This window comes from Protopterus annectens, chromosome 7.part1 (genome assembly GCF_019279795.1).
Source record: "Protopterus annectens isolate FY-2018-M chromosome 7.part1, PAN1.0, whole genome shotgun sequence".
Classification (NCBI taxonomy): Eukaryota; Metazoa; Chordata; order Ceratodontiformes; family Protopteridae; genus Protopterus; species Protopterus annectens.
In genome coordinates this window covers 374781079-374798641 of record NC_056740.1, presented here as the reverse complement: position 1 = coordinate 374798641, position 17563 = coordinate 374781079, and the positions used below count along the sequence as shown (strand labels likewise).

The 17563-nt window shown below is 44.3% G+C and overlaps 1 protein-coding gene across 2 annotated transcripts in view; it reads right to left on the bottom strand.

Moving 5' to 3' along the window:
• Positions 1–17563, bottom strand: part of RPAP3 (RNA polymerase II associated protein 3) — a 1123208-nt gene that overhangs the window by 710615 nt on the left and 395030 nt on the right. For both annotated transcript variants that reach the window (XM_044078821.1, XM_044078820.1), the window contains exon 8: positions 2421–2555. In XM_044078821.1, the coding sequence (XP_043934756.1) occupies positions 2421–2555 (135 nt within the window). The remainder of the gene's footprint in view (positions 1–2420; positions 2556–17563) is intronic.

Genomic DNA, 17563 nt, shown 5'->3' with positions numbered 1-17563 from the left:
AACGTTAGCATTTTGAACCTTGGAATGTCCAGATAAGTGTTGAGGATAGATAAATCCAAAATTGGTCTCCACGTGTTCCCTTTCTTTGGTACTAGAAACAGGCGAGAATAAAATCCTAGTCCCACTTCTGACAGAGGAACTGGCTGAATAGCTCCTCTTTGAAGAAGTAAAGAAATCTGCTTGTGAGCCTCTATCCTTTGCCGAGGAGGAACGTCTGGCATGCCTTTGAAAGGAGGCAATGTATGGAAATAGAACTTGTAGCCTCGGTTTATAATGTCCAATACCCATTTGTCTTGGGTGACTAAAAGCCAGTTTTGCTTGAAGAGTGCTAACCTTCCTCCCAAAGGAGCTGCCAGGGAAGAAGAATCTGGCAGCTGAAAATGCAGGTCATTGGGCCTGTTTACGAAAGGACTGGCCCCTGCCCTCACCTGCAGATTGTGCAGGTGAACTCCAAGTTCTAGGCCTGAATGTACTGTGAGCTCTGCCCCTGCCACGTCTAGATCTACCCCTAGACTGAGAATCAGAAGAAGGGTAGGTCCACCCCTTAGCAGGCCAATTTCTACTAAACTTTGGAGGTTGCACCTGCAAAAAACTTTAACAGTCTGCATAGACTTAGCCTTGTCTTCCATTTTCTTCAAAACCGACTCCACAGGGGACCAAACAAAACTTCAGACTGTAAAGGGGCATCCAGAATTCTAGTCTTAACATGCTCGGACAAATTCTGATCCTTAAGCCAGGCGTGCCTCTGAAGAACTGAACCAGTGGCAGCCACCCTAGAAGAGGCATGTACAGCATCAAAACCACACTGCAAAGAATGCTTACCCACCTGTTCAGAGACATGTACTAAATCCTGCAATTCTTTACACTCTATGCCCTCTGCCAAAGCATCCACTTTAGATTTTAGCTGAGAAAGGAGGAAATTCTGATATTTCAACATATGAAACTGGCAATTCAAAGCCCTCATTGCTAAAGTAGAAGAGGTATACACCTTCTTACCCCATCTAGCCAAAGCTCTAGCTTCCTTATCTAGAGGAATCGGATTCTTTACAACAGAAGCTCTAACACCCTTAGGCCCCTGACTAATAGTTTCTGGGTCCGCCCTAGGACTCTTATACAGATATTTATGAGCCTCAGGCACCCTATAATACCTGTCCGGTTTAACTGGCGCAAGAGGCAAAGAATCTGGATTAAGGGAAGCCTCCGAGAAAACATCTTGAACAACATCCAAGACAGGAGGTATAGCCAAGGGTCTATGCTGTGGTAAAAACAAGAATTCCCTAAGCCTCTTCCGTGAATCAGAGAAATCATGTCCTTCCCACTTAAAATGCTCCCTCATGGAACGCAGAGTTTCTGAAAATGAAAAATCCTCTGGAGGAGAAGCAGAGGGAGTGGAATCCTCTGCATCAGAATCCGAATAAGGGGGAAAATCTTGAATGTCTTCAGCAGAAGAGTCTGAGTCATCTGAGGCCTGATCCAAACTTTCCAACTCTGGCTCCACCCTGGGCCTCTTATCAGGAGGGGGCATAGAACCTCTAATTAAAGTAATCAAATCTTCTGCCATTTTAGCATGTGCTTTTTAGGCACAGACCCTGAATTACCTGGAGGGACACCAGAGGAAGGCAAAACAGACCTGCCCTTAGAAGAAGCCTTAGAAATAGTAGCAGAAGGCCTAACCACCTTAGGCATAGAAGGGAGAACAGTAACCTGAGAGGCCCCTTCAGCTTGACCTGACTCCTGTGAGGCCACATCCTGCAAAATCAAAGTTTCCCCCTGAGACTCAACAGAAACTTCAGCCGGATCCGCCTGCTCCACTGTAGCTTCTGCAGGACCGGACGAATCAACCTGTCTAGGTTTCAAGGATTTGTCTTTGCCGGAGGATCCGACGGCATATTATAATTACACCGCTTACCAAAGACTAACCTAGCACAATCTAACCTTCTTTTATAGTGCGCTTATTAAACCTAGCACAAAACCGACAGTGGTCCGGTCCTAAACAAGGGATGCAAAGAGAGTGATAATCTGTTTCCCACAAGAAATACAATTATTCACTTTTTCTGACATCCGGAATTAACTGAGGCAAGAAAAAACAAAAATATTCCCCAACGGGGTACTTAGCCCAACTTGGTTTCGGTCTGAAACTCAGAATATGAAAATTTCAGAACGCCAAACGGCATTTGCAACGCTGCTTCTGCATCGGACCATGCGGCAAAAAAGACTGAGGATATGACGTCGGTCATGCGCTTTTATACCCTGACGCTCTGATGTCAGATCTGAGCGCCCATGACCGACGTCAGCCTAATACTTTGGTATTCGGGCCGACCGAGGACAGCGGACTACCCCATATGTAAGGACTGCAGCAATGTGAGATGAAGAACATCATAAAACAGCACAGTAAGGAATACTAGAAAAAATAGGCATACCAAATCTTTCTGGGATACAGCTCTCTGTTTCTGCTGCTCTTCACTGAGACGCGCTTTTTCTTCTTCATCTACTTCGGGACTTTTCTTGGGCTCTTCACATACCTTTTCCTGTGGAGGTGCTTTTGTTGCCAAAGCCTATGAAGAAGAAAAAAAAAAGAACATATATTTTTGAAAGCAGAATGGACACAGCATAGCTAAACAAATTGATAAAATAAAACCTTTAAACCATATCAAATCAAATTGTTCTATTATTGTAACCCATTACATGCTGGTGTTTGTTCTTTCTTAATTTATGTTTATTAACCTTTATTATGACAATCTCACCACCCCAAACATCCTGAAAAGTAAATTTAAGTTCTACATACGAGAAACTAAGATTTATGCATTACAGGCTAGTTTGTTTAAGTTTTATTTTATTTATTTTAATATTTGTTTACCGGGAAAGTCTGACTTCGAACGAGCCAATTTTCAGCAGAGGCCTGAGGAGAAAACCTTCAGACGCATGTCTTTTTAGTGTGGGATGAAACCAGAGCACCCAGAGGAAACCCACACAAATGCAGTGAGGACATGCAGACTCCACAAAGAAGGCACCCCAGCTGAGGATTGAACTGGAGAACCTCTTGCTGTGAGGCGACAATGCAAACTGCTGCACCACTGCGCTGTTATATCTCAGACAGCTTATTCTGTGTGACACTCACTGATTTCAAGACACTCATTCATTATAAACTGTATTAATCCCATTGCATTGTGAATCCTGTCCTACCACACTATCATAGGAAGTTACTAAGCTAATGGCCCTGGGCGCTTACAAGCCTAGCCAAGTTTCTACCTTTATTTTCATGATCAGCACCTATTGCCTCTGTCCAAGAGAACACAGGTGGAACCCCCCTGGGGTGAATTTATAGTTATATTTTAACAAACCTAGTACAGTCCTTAGAAAGGTGATTAGTAAGTTAACTACATATGGGAAAACTTTGATGGCTGGTTGCTTTCCGCTTCTGTAGTTGCTAGAGGAAGTTTTTCATGACAATTTTCTTCTTTAATGTTGCTGAAATGTCTCATTATGAACACAGAGTAGCTACAAAAACTGATCAAACATTGTGCTATATGGATACAGCTGCCCATCAAAAAGCAAACATTGTATAAAGACCCACAAGATACCTTTTCTTAGACTAACATAGCAATGTATTAAAAAAGCCCAGCTATTTCATCTTATCCAAATAGGGATGATTTTATCAATTTGCAAGAATCTAGGCTGGTATAAAACATTGTACTCATGAAATGTCAAGGAGCATCAATGTATCACTGCTTTGTTTAATTTCTGCGATGGCCAGAAAGATGCCTCCATGATCTATGGCTTCCTGTGTGGTCCCCCCCCCTTTTTTTTTTTACAGTGACTCCTTGAATAGATTCAAATGGAATGATGCTTCAGTTCTGCTGGAGGGAATTTCAATATTTTTACAGATAACAACACATCACTTCAGAGTAGGAAAATACATAAGTGCAGGCAGGTTATATTAACGGAATATCTCACATATGTGTATATGTAATGTTTGGAGTATACTAAATCTGGATATCCTGGACATATAGTTATAGCTTCATGGTCTTTATCACAAAGCAAAATTGACTACTAGTTGCTGTGTAAGAAAACAATAAATAATGGAGAACACATCAGACTTTACCCTGTTATTTACCAGATCATGAGGATGTGCTTCTAGTGACAGTATCAGGACCCTCCCCCCCACATACACACACACACACACTAAATAGCCTTGAAAGCACTGATCCCTCAACATCAATCCCTTAATACTGAAAAACAAAGATACAGGGAAATTTCCTAATCAAAGTAGTAAACCAGCACCTGTGCTTAACCACAATGACAGTATGCCAACTTTTGTATGGTGGAAGGCTTTCAAGTTTGAATTTAAAACTATATGCACCATAACAAAAAGTTAATGTCAGTTACAAACCATAAAACTTGTTGGAAGCCTCCATCTAAGCAGTGCACATTTGCAGGGCAACTCAACATAAGAAGATGGCAATTAAGGAATATAAAGCTGAACTTGCTATAATAACTAAAAAATGTCACAAATACAAAGGGAAGCAGTATAAGCGTGTCCTGTGAATCACATGCCTGGTAGACTTCTTGCCCACAGACTACTTCAAGACAGATTCTTGTCCATTACACAAGGCTCTCAAATGTTCACTAAAAAGGTGACATAAATAATGCCTTTTTGTCATTCTACAAGTCCCAGTGCTAAAAAAGAGGAGCTTAAAAAAGCAAAACAGGGGGGGGGGGGGCAGAGATAAAACAGTTTCTTACAAACTCAATCTACCAAAGACCTCAATCATCTTTCAACCCCAATAAGTACACAAGAAGTTCAAGCAGCTATCATATCAGTACCTAATGAGAAACTACAGTTGTGTACACTTACCATAAATGTAGATGTTCGAGTGTATTCACTGTTGCAGTCATCACATTTGGGTTACCTGCCAGGGGTAGCCCTCAGTCAGCCCAAATACCAGAGGCTTAGTATTTCTGCATCGGTTGCTGTTGCTCCAGGACTGATGTCAGGTCGTCACTGGTATAAAACCAGGCAGCCGGCACCATTACATCAGTTTTTCTTGCCCTGTCAGGAGGCCCAAATAGGGAGCTAGATTATGATGGAAGTACACTATCAGTAGAAAGTAAATACCAAAAATTCCCAGTATGAAAAGAGAGAGAGAGAGAGAGACAAGGGGGGTGGAGGGGGAAACCAGGACTGCAACAGTGAATACACTCAAACATCTACATTTCTGGTAAGTGTACACACAACTGTACTATGTTCTTCATGTTTCACTGTTGCAGTCATCACCTTTGGCTTGATTCCCGAAGCTGAAGAAAAGGGTGGAGGCAGTCAAAAGGCTGAGGGCTGGCTAGGATGCTCTGCAAGACTGCAGTGGCAAAGCCTGGCCTGGATTTGGAGAAGATAGGTATTTGGTAATGCTTGGTGAAGGCATGAACAGATGTCCCTAGTGGGGACCCCTCTGAGAAAAGCTGCAGAGGTGGAGGTTGCCCTGCTGGAATGTGTCCTGACCCCCTTGGGGGGGGGGGGGTTCTTGTCCTGTTTGTAGCAGAGATGGATGCAGTGTGCTAGACATTTGGAGATTGCTTGTTTGGATATGACCTTGCCCTCTGCCCCTGTTGTGAAGCTGACTAGCAATTGATCAGTTTTTCTAAAAGATTTAGTCCTGTCCAAATAGAATCTGAGCTGTCTGTGCACATCTACAGAATGCAGAATCCTTTCTCCCTCATTTTGTGGGTTAGGGAAAAAGGTGGGTAAATGAATGGATAGGTTGAGAGCCACACTGGACACCACTTTAGGCATGAAGGATGGGTTATTCCTGAGGGAGACCCTGTCAGCATGGAAAATGACAAAGGGATCTACCAGCCACGAGTGCTTGTAGCTCTGATACTCTTCTAGCTGAAGTGATGGCCAGAAGCAAGGGTGTCTTCCAAGAGAGGAATTTTAACTCTGCTGAAGCTGCAGATTCAAAGGGGGGTAGGGTGAGCTTTTCCAACATGAAGTTAAGGTCCCAAGCTGGGGTAGGAGCTCTCCCGAATGGCCTTAAGTTGTTAGCCCTCTTAGGAACTGTTTGAAGAGAGGGTGTGAGAAGAGAGGTGGTTCTGTCCTGTAATGAGCAGAGATGGCAGAGGTATAAATTTTAATAGAAGAGAAGGATAGACCCCTGTGTAGTAGGTCTGCTAGGTAATCCAGGATGAGGGGTAGGGAGGGCTGTGCCGTTTTGGCTCCCTTAGCCTGGATCCAGGTGCAAAAGCTTTTCCACTTGTCAGCATAGGATTTTCTAGTGCTGGAGCATCTGGCCTCACGTATAACATCTAGGACTTGTTTGCTTAGGCTGGCAGCTTGAGGAGAGGTCAGGGAATAAGTCAGGCTGCCAGGCTGACTGTCTGCAATTGGGGATGCATAAATTCTCCATTCCTCTAGGTCAGGAGTGTTGGCTTCTGAGGTAGGTGCCATGGTGGGAGGGGTGACAGGCTGCACAGCAGTGGGTACCAGTGCTGGCGTGGCCAGACTGGGGCAATCAGGACTGCCCTCATTTTACCTCCCTTATTTTGAGCAGTACCCTTGAAATGAGTGGTAGACGGGGAAATTCACAGACCGAGAGGTTTACCCACTGGAAGGATAGAGATCCACTTTCCAGGCCTTGCTGTGAGGTTCCCTGGCGCAGAATTTGCTGAGCTGATGATTGGAGTGGGAGGAAAAGAGGTCCACCTTCGGGGTGCCCCATTTCTGGGTTACAAGGGTGAAGGTTCTGTGGTCTAGCTGCCACTCGTGTGGGTCTAGCAGGTTTCTGCTTAAGGTGTCTGCCAGAGAGTTTAGGGAGCCTGGCAGGAATTGTGCTAGCAGGTGTAGTTGCATGGCTGAGGCCATGTGCCAAAGGGTCATGGCGAGCCTACTGAGAGGATAAGAGTGAGTCCCTCCCTGCTTGTTGATATACCACATCACTGTGGTGTTGTCTGTTTTGATCAGTAGAGGCCCCGGGCAGAGTAGGGGTCTGAAAGCTGTCAGGGTGTGCTGAACAGCTAGTATCTCTTTTTGGCTGATGTGCAGATGTATTTGATTTGGGCTCCAATGGCCCTGAATGCACCTGCTGTCCAGGAGTGCACCGCAGGCATAATCTGATGCATTTGTGGTGAGGGTCTGGGCGGCATGGGGTTGTGAGAAGGGAAGTCCCTTGTGGTTGCATGCTGCTGCCCACCAAAGAAAATCTTTCTTTCGACAAGGTATCACTGGTATGATAGTTTCTAGGTCTTGAACAGTGTTGACACCAAAGGCTTTTTAGTTACCACTGTAGTTTCCTCGTATGCAGTCTGGCATATGGAATGAGTAGAATTCAGGAGGCCATGAACCCTAGGGCTTGCAGGATTTTCCTTGTGGATAACTGGGTTCTGGTGGCTAGTTGAGAGGTAGCCTGTCAGGTAGGCTTGTTTTTCTGGAGCAAGGAATGCCATCTGGGATGTTGTGTCCAGGCTTGCTCCCAGGAATACAATTTTTTGTGTGGGGACTAGTTTTAATTTCTTTTCGTTGATAGTATACCCCAGGGGAGGTCAGTAGATCCTTTACAAAGGCCAGGTGCTGTAACACCTTTTCCTGACTGTCTGCCTGAATCAGGCAATTGTTTAAGTATGGGTAAATTTGAATATTTCTTTGTCTGCAAAAAGCAATGGCTGGAGCCAGGCATTTTGTGAAAACTCTGGGAGCAGTGGATAAGCCAAAGGGAAGTGCAGAGAACAGAAAGTGCATAGATCCTGCCCTGAAACGTAGATACTTCTTGCAAGATTCCCTGATTGGGATGTGTAGGCAGGCCTCTTTTAGGTCTAGGGTGGCTAACCAAGCATCCTTGGAAAGCATAGGAAAAAGCTGCTGGAGGGTGAGCATTTTGAATTTTGGTCTCACCAGAAAGGCGTTTAGAATGGATAGATCGAGGATTGGGCACCAGGTGCCCTCTTTTCTGGGTAACAGGAAGAGTCTGGAATAGAAACCTTGGCCTATCTGTTCTGCAAAAACAGGCTGTATTGCCCTCATGGAGAGCAGGGAAAGGACTTGCTTTTTGGCCTCTGCCCACTGGTTTGGAGGAAGATCTAGGAATCCCTTTGGGGTTGGCAGAGTGTGGAAATAAAATTTGTATGCCTGGGACACTATGTTGAGGACCCATTAGTTATTGGTAATAGAGGCCCAGTTGCTTGCATGGAAGGAGAGTTTTCCTCCTATGGGCACAAGCAGGTGGGCAGAGGTAAGGGGTGGAGGTGTAAAGTCATTGTGAGTTTTTACGATAAGGGGGTGGCTTTGCACTCCCTGCTTTTGAAGAGGATGAACTCCATTGCTTAGATCTCTGTATTCTCTGGGGCTGCTGTCTGGGTGGGGGTCTGTTTCCCCTGGATCTGGGCTGAGATGGCTTGGAGGGGGCAGGAAAGGACCAGTGCTTGGGGGGCAATGCCTACTGAACCTTGGAGGCTGGACCTGTAAGAAGTCTTTTAACTGTCTGCATAGATTTAGCTTTTTCTTCCATCTTTTTTAAGAGCTCTTCTGCCTTGGTGCCAAATAAATTGTCTTTGTTCAGTGGTGTCCAATAATTTGGATTTGACATGGTCTGGCAAGGTCTGTTCCTTAAACCAAGCATGCCTTCTAAGGACAGAACCAGTGACTGCTGCCCTGCAAGATGCTTTTAGGGCGTCAAAGCCACACTGCAAGGTGTGCTTAGTAACTTGAATTGCAGAATGCATATTCTCTTGTAATTCTTTATTTTCTGCACAACCAGGAAAGGAAGATATTTTTTGTTTGAGGAGTTCCATGGTATGCTGCTGATATTCCAGCATGTGGAACTGACAGTGTAATGCTCTAATAGCAAGAGTAGCAGAGATGTATACTTTTTTACCCCATCTGTCTAAAACTCGGGAATCCCTGTATGAGGGGGTAGGATTCTTAGCTTTAATTCCTTTAGGTCCTTGAGAGACGACCTCTGGGTCAGCAGTAGAATTTTTGAAAAGGAATTTGTGAGAGTCAGGGACTCTGTAGTACCTGTCAGGTTTCCTGGGAGCAGGAGGAAGGGTGTCGGGAGTCAAACTGGATTCCATAAAAACATCATCCACAACATCAAGGAAAGGAGGAATGGCCAAAGGTCTGTGCTGTAGTAAATATAAGAATTCCCAGAGTCTCTTTTTTGACTGAGGATAGTCTTGACATTCCCATTGGAAATGCTCCTTTAAGGTATGAAGGGTTTCCCCAAATGAAAAATGCTGGGGTGGAGAGGCAGAAGGAATGGATTCTTCTGCATCAGAATCCTCATAAGCAGACAGGGGTTGCATGTCTTCATATTCAGAAGAATCAGAGTCACTGGACTCCTGTTCAGATAAAATTACTGGGGACAAGTCTCTCTTTCTTTTGGAAGGGGTAGCCTGGCTTCTCCGAATAAGCATAATAAGGTCTTCTGCCATTTTAAGCATTTGAGATTGCGGCAAGGAAGCAGGTGCCTGAGGTTGGGTCGTCATTTTTTTTGGGCATAGTTCATACCCTGGCCCTTAGAAACTCAGCAGTTTTAGGAAAGAACTGAAGATGCGAAAGAAGTCGGTCTGTGTCGAGTATTGGTAGTGCAAAGAACTTCCTTGGAAGCCGGTGCCTGGTCAGCGGCTCTGGACCCATCCAAGGTAGAGACATCTGCAGGATCCTTAGTCGAAGAAGAGTCTCATGGCATACCAGACTCCGAAATGGTCTCGGCAGTGGCCTGCAACTCCACAGAAGCAGGAATCAGGGGCTACGAAAGGGCTCACTGAGGACCGGAGAACTAACGAGTAGCTTAGCAGAAGCGTCGTTGGCAGTTTTAAACCTGTGATTTCCGTCTCTGTCTTTATCATTATGTTTTTTAGAAGATTGGTAGTCGGATGGCTTACCAAAGCCATATCGGAATTTGAGGACTGAGAGCAAAAATATCTAGCTACAATAAGGGCCCAACGACATATAGTTCTGGTGTCAAACAAAGCACAAAAGCAACAGTGAGGGATGTCGTGGTATGGGCCTAAACAGGTGACACAGTAAGAATGGAAGTCTCGGTATGGTATTTGCTTTCCACAGGTGAGACAACAGTGTACTTAGCTTTAGTAAACTTCTACGTCAATTCAGAAATGAAAACTCAGGTAGCGGCCAACCAGCACCCGTGTGAACTGCTTCTGCTTCGGGCTCCTCGGCAAGAAAGACTGATGTAATTGCATCGGCTACCTGATTTTATACCACTGACGACCTGACATCAGTCCTGGAGCAACAGAAATACTAAGCCTCTGGTATTCGGGCCGACTGAGGGCTACCTCTAGCAAGATAACCCAAATGTGATGACTGTAACAGTGAAACACGAAGAGCATCACCACAAGCCCAAGCAGTTCATCTATCAGTTTGTAAAAGCCTCCTCTCTTTAATACCTTTTCAGGAAAATGAACAGAAGAAATGGCCACTCTTCTGAAAGCTTCTGGAATTACTGTGATGCCAAAACTCAGAAAGACCACTTAACATTTATCAATTGCAGATCTATTTATTTCATTAATAATGAAATTAAACTGTAACCAAACATATCACCTAACAGGCTCTGTATCTCCAACTGATCCACCTCAAAAAGGTCAAGCCAGGAGAGACCACCTACAATAGGTATTGGTCCTGCTGAGAAATGCCACTCATATTCAGATCAAGAACACAGCTTCCTCAAGAAGCAGTTTTCATTTTCATCGGTCACCGTTTGTTGAATCAACAATGGCTATGTAGCTATTTCAGCTGTCAGTAATGTCATTCAAATATCAAATAATGACCTCATCCCCACCACAGCAATTTTGGTATTTTTTTTAAGAAAACATTTGATTCCATACAATGGGATTTTTTATGGGGAAACTTTGAACAATGTACAGTTGTGTACACTTACCACAAATATAGATGTTTGAGTGTATGATGAGATTTCCTGCCGTGGAAGACCTTGGCTGGCCCAAATACAAGATAATTTTTCTCCTCCTCCTTAAGTCAGTGGATACCCCCCCAAGTAGGTCCCTAAAGTCAGATGCCTAAGTCCAGAGACTCCACAGTATGTGCCAAGGAGGAAGGAGCATCCTGGAACTAAAAAGGAGAATAACCACCACTATCCCATATGCAAGAGGGGAAGGAGGGACAGAAAAAATACTGCAACAGTGAATAATTTAAACATTTACAGTTACGGTAAGTGTATACAACTGCACTATGTTCACTGTGTTTCACTGTTGCAGTCCTAATTGATGGGATGATTCCCACAGCTGAAAAGAGGGTGGACAGAAAGATTAAGAAGAGGAAAGGATGTCTTGCAAGATAGCAGTGGCAAACCCTGCTTTGGACTTGGAAAAGGTAGGAGGATGGTAATGCCTGGTGAAGGTATGCACAGAGGACCAAGTAGTGGCCTCCAAAATGTTCTTAGTGGTCACTCCTTTAAGAAAGGCAGCAGATGTAGTAGTAAGCCCTAGTAGCATGTGTTCTCACAGGATCAGGAGGCTTCTTACCATGATGCCCATAACAAAATATGGGAGATCCATTTGAATATTGTTTGCTTTAAAACCAGTCTCCCCTCAGAGCTACCTGCAAAGGCCACAAAAAGCTGGTCTGACTTCCTGACATTCTTGGTTTTATCCAAGTAGTAGTGCACATCCAGAGTGTTAAGGATATCTTCTCCCTTATTTTGAGGGTTAGGAAACAATGTAGGCAAGGGCATGGTCTGGTTTACAGAGATCTCCATCACCACCTTGGGCATAAAGGAAGGATTGGTTCTAAGAGAAACTCTGGGTGGAAAATGATTAAAGGTTCCACACACATAAGGGCCTGAAGCTCTGAAACCCTTCTGTCTGAAGTAATGGCTAGTAGGAAAGCAGTCTTCCAGGTCAGGAATTTTATATCTGCAGAAGCAGCTGGCTGAAAAGGTAGGAGATTGAGCATCTCCAGAATGAAACGTAACAAAGATTACATCATTACCTCTTTTCAAACAAAACAAACTGCACTTCCAAAATCACTGGCTGTGCACCTGTAGTAAACTTGATTAACTTTCCACTACTTATACTCTACTTCATAACTATCTCCTACTTCTTACTTACTCCATTGTCCACTTGGCTTTCCTCTTCTTCTGCCACTTGTCTTACTAATTATTTTCTTTGCTTACTGACTGTCTCACTTGCTCTCTTTGCTTGCCGACTGTCTTACTTGCTCTCCTTTCCATAACTAACCACTTCTAATTTCCCTTATTCTTAGCTCTCTTTTCTCTTACTTCCTACCTGTATCATTATCTTACAAAGTATTTTTAACTTTATATAATGTCTTTGGACTTTAACTGTGTGTGGTAGTAATTATTTCATTTAATATCTTTATCATACTTAGTATTTTATGTTTGTATAGGTATTTTTTGTTTTTTTTTTTTTTTTGGACTGTAACTGTGTGAGTCAGTAATTAACTCACTTAGTAATAATAAGTAACTGTAGAGTTGTTAGTTTTTGTCTCTTCAAACTTTCTTTAAAACACAAGTATGTTTTCCTTTATTGTATTCTCTGTGGAGCTTTTCTCCCCGGGCCTCTACTGAAAATGGAAATATCTCCAGCTAGACTAGCTCGGTCAACAAATGTAAAATAAAATAAATAAAATAAAACTGAGGCCCCAAGGCAGGACAGGAGGTTTCCTCAGGGGCTTAATGTGGACAACCCCTCTCAGGAACTGTTTCATGAGAGGAGGGGAATAGACAGGCTGAAGTAACCGAAGCATGGATTTTAACAGAGGACTAAGACAGTTGTTTTTCAAAAAGGCTTGATAAGTTTGACAGGATCAAAGGGATATGAACTTGCCGAGGGCTTTATCCCTTTTGTCTGCACTATATAATGAATGTATTCCATTTAGCAGAGTAAGATTTACTAGTGCAAGGTCTCCTGGCCTTTTTTTTTTTTTATTTTTTTATTTTAGAATGTCCAGGATCTATTTGTTGAGGGATGCCCCTTCCATGGGTTCATGGGATCATATTTAAGCTGTCAATTTGAGAGTGTTCATGTAGGTGTGTAGGATGCTGCCCTTGTGATTTGTTAACAGGTCCACTCTCTGTGACATCAAGCATGGTTCCCTGTTGGTTAGACTGTGCAATATGGAGTAACAGTGCTACATTGGCCAATCTGAGACTATTAGAATGACCCTTGACCACTCTTCCCTTATCTTCAGCAGTACACAGAGGACCAAGGGTGTTGGGGGGGAAGGAAAAGACAACTCTCTTCTAGGCTGACCGCATTTTGGTCCTGGAGCAACACTTTTCCAAATGATTATTTTCTTTGGTGACAAAAAGGTCTATCTGTGGCACACCCCATTCTTTGGCTACACTGAAAAAACTTCCCAATGCAGCTCCCAATTGTAAGGGGTTTGAAAGGCTCCTGCTGAAGTGATCCACCAGTTGATTGTTTCTCCTGTAGTTACTCTGCTGTAAGGTGCAATCCTAGGGAGATTGCTGTTTCCCAAAGGTCTGTGGCTAGGTGACAAAGGGGCTAAGACCGAGTCCACCCCCCCCTGCCGTTTATGTGCTACATAACTGTTGTAGTGTCTGTCTTTACCAGGAGGACTCCTGGTTTCTATTGTTCTTTGAAGGCAATCAGGCTATTTTGGACTGTCATCAGTTCTTTTACGTTGATGTGTTTGTTTTTAAACTGAGAATCCTGTCTGCCTTGAGTCTGAAAGTTACTGTAGTGGGCCTCTCCATGCTATTTCCAAGGCATTGTTGCGTCTTTTGGCTTTTCCCGGTTAGGAGTTGCCACAGCGGAACTCCGGTCCGCTAATGATTAGTAGTTGATTTTTACTTGCCGAGTTACCAGCCCTGACTAACAACCTTCAACGAAGGTACACCCATTCACGCATGTCTCCACGCAGAAGATGCTCTAGCTGAGAATCGAACCGGACAGCGTCTGACTGTAAGGCGACAACGCTACCGCAGCACCACCACCGCGGAATTTCCAAGGCATCTGCTGTCAAAATTTGGCCCTGATGGATGAACCTGAAGGCAAGACCTGGATTAAAGGAGCATGCTTGGGCCCACTAGGCAAACTCTTTCTTGAGACAAGGAAGAAGCTTTATCCTGAAGGTGAAGGACTGAGAATTCTGACACTACACATTTCTGAGGTGCCACTGCAGTTTCCTCATATGCAGCCTGGTCAGAGAGATAAATAAGGATGCAAGAAACCATGAAACCAAGGGCTCTGAGATACTCTCTGGCTGTGATGGACAAGGAGCTTTCTGAAGTACAGAACTAGAAAGGTAACCTTGTCTTGAGGATGAAATATTTTATGAAGAGACGTGTCCAGTACAGCTCCCAGAAACAATCTTGTTTGAGGGGTTGGTCAGATTTTTTGGTACTGATGGTGAACCTCACTGAAGTCATTATATTTTGGGTGAAAAGCACATCTGCTTTGAGTTTTGAGTTTTTCAAGATCTGTTACCTGAATGAGACAATCATCTAAGGGGTCTGTATCATATAGTCGAATGTCCTATGTAGCGAACACTTATTAGTCGAACACTAATAAGCCAAAACACTAAATAGCAAACGTTCATTTGAGCGAAACCTTTCTCTGAGAAAACAACTGGTCAGCCATCATCGGGGATTTGCACTGTGTGATCTCGGAGTTGGTATATTTAGCTGGGGGGGCTAAGACTGAGCCCCCCCCCTGTCGTTTTGTTTGATGTTTTTCTGTGGTACGCTGGGTTGGTCAACTGTTTTTTATCCCAGTGAAATGTTTCGCTGAAAGAAACATTCACGACTTAGTGTTTTTGCTTATTAGTGCTCGACTAATAAGCATTCGCTAAATAGGACGTTCGGTTATATGATATAGACCCAATGAGGCAATCATCTAAGTAGGCATTTTGCGAAAACCATGGTGCAGTAGATAAGTCAAAGGGCTGAGCACATAAAGTACAGTTGTGTGCACTTACCATAAATGTAGATGTTCAAGTGTATTCACTGTTGCAGTCATCACACTTGGGTTTATCTGCCTGCAGGTAGCCCTCAGTCATCCTGAATACCAGAGACTTAGCATTTTGCGTCAGATGCTGTCGCTCCAGGACTGACATCAGGTCGTCAGGGGTATAAAAACAGGCAGCAGACACCATTACATCAGTTTGTCTTGCCCCAAATGTCAGGAGTCCACCAAATAGGGAGCTAAGTTATGGTGGGGAAAACACCACCAGTAAAATACCGATAGCAATACACCTGAGATGGGGTGAGTAATAGCCATAGAGAGGAGTGAGTGAGTGAGAGATCAGGGGGCTGGAGGGAGAGAAACCAGCACTGCAACAGTGAATACACTCAAACATCTACATTTATGGTAAGTGTACACAACTGTACTATGTTCTTCGTGTTTCACTGTTGCAGTCATCACACTTGGGTGGATTCCCAAAGCTGAAGAAGGGCGGAGGCAGTCAAGAAGAGTTAGAGCTGGCTAGTATGCCTTGCAGGACTGTTGTTGCAAAACCTGCCCTGGATATGGAAAAGATAGGCAGGTGGTAATGCTTGATGAAGGTGTGTACAGAACTCCAGGCAGCAGCTTCCAGGATGTCCCTGGTAGGGACTCCCCTGAGAAATGCTGTAGAGGTAGATGTTGCGCTAGTGGAGTGTGTTATGACCCCCTGGGGGTTGGCTTCCCATGGTGCTTGTAGCAGAAATGGATGCAGTGTGCTATCCATTTGGAAATTGTTTGTTTTGAAATGGCCTCACCCTCTGCCCCTGTTGCAAAGTTGACTAGTAACTGGTCATATTTTCTGAAGGGCTTGGTCCTACCAAGGTAGAATCTGAGCTGCCTGTGCATGTCCAGGGAGGGCAGGATCCTCTCCCCTTTATTTTGAGGATAAGGGAAGAAAGTTGGCAAATGGATGGATTGGTTGAGAGCCACACTGGACACCACTTTAGGCATAAAGGAAGGGTTAGTCTTGAGGGAAACCCTGTCAGCATGGAAAATAATGAAGGGTTCCACAGCCATGAGTGCTTATAGTTCAGACACTCTTCTAGCTGAAGTGATGGCTAGAAGCAAGGCTGTTTTCCAAGAGAGGAATTTTAACTCAGCTGATGCAGCAGGTTCAAAGTGTGGAAGTGTGAGCTTTTCCAGTACAAAGTTAAGATCCCATCCAGGGGTGGGAGCTCTCTTTGGTGGCCTTAAGTTGTTTGCCCCTCTCAGGAACTGTTTGATAAGAGCGTGCAAGAAGAGAGGTGGCTCAGTGTTGTAATGAGCCAAAATGGCTGAGGCATGCCTTTTAATGGAAGAAAAGGACAGGCCTTTGTGGAGTACATCTGCTAAATAATCCAGGATTAGAGGCAGGGAGGGCAGCGTTGTTCATAGGCTGGTACTAGGCTATCGGCCCTAGGGCCTATGCAAACCTAGCCATAACAATTCCCTGGATATTTCTTCCCAAAATATTTACTTCTCTGGACTCCTGTCTAGCAGGGTGACTGACATGACCCCGGGGTGAATTTCCAATCTCCCATCCAATCATCAAGGTTCCTTTTGAAGAGGGCCAATGAGGCTCTCTGCTTGACATGCATGGGCAGTCTATTCCAGAGTATGGGGAGTCTCTAGGTCAGGAACCTATCCCTCCAGCATGTTTTGTTCATTGTGATGACAAGGTTTAGACCCTTGGAGCATGTGGCTCGGAGGGATTGGGATTTCTTTAAGTGGAGCATGTCCAACAGCTCAGGGTTTGACATGGCCATGTATGTTAAGCAGAGATCGCCTCTGAGTAGACGGTATGCCACAGAGTATAGCTGGAGTTTTTTTAGACGGTCAGCATATGGCATCTGCTTTAGGCCTGTGATTCTTTTCGTGAGGTATTTCTGTAGCCTTTCCAGCTGTTGCAGATGTCTTGTCAGGTACATGCCAAACGGGGCATTACACTCTATAATGGGTCTAATGAGGGATGAGTACAGTGGGACAATGACTTCCTTTTTTCTGGATGAAAAGCCCTTAGCGATGAGGTGCGTCACATAGAAGGATTTCCTGACTTTGTGGTGATGTGGTTATCGAAAGTGAGACCACTGTCCACCTGTGTCCCTAAGTCTCTGATCACACTTTCGACATTTAGTGTCCTGCCACCTATGTGGTAATTCATGGGTACATGTCTTTTTCCAAAGGGGATAACTATACATTTCTTGGCATTAAGCTTGAGCCCATGTCTCTGGCACCAGGCATCTGTTTTTGTAAGGCCCTTTTGTAGAATATCCACATCATTTGGGGATTCAATAATGGCTCCCAGTTTGCAGTCATCTGCAAACTTTGTTAGCCAGAGTCCCTTAGTGTTGGCCTGTACTTCAGAGAAGTAGATGCCAAACAAGAGTGGTCCCAGGACTGAACCCTGAGGTACTCCACTTGTCACTTGTCTGGAGCTGGATTTGGAGTCGGCTACTTTTACAGTCTGGGTTCTGTCAGTAAGCCAGTTGGCAACCCATCGAGTGACGTAGGGATTTATGCCCAGCTTAGTAAGTTTATCTATGATTCCTCTCCTTTAGATTAAATCCAGGAGCAGAACCTTTTCCACTCATCAGCATACGATTTTCTTGTACTGGGTTCTTCTGGCTTCAAG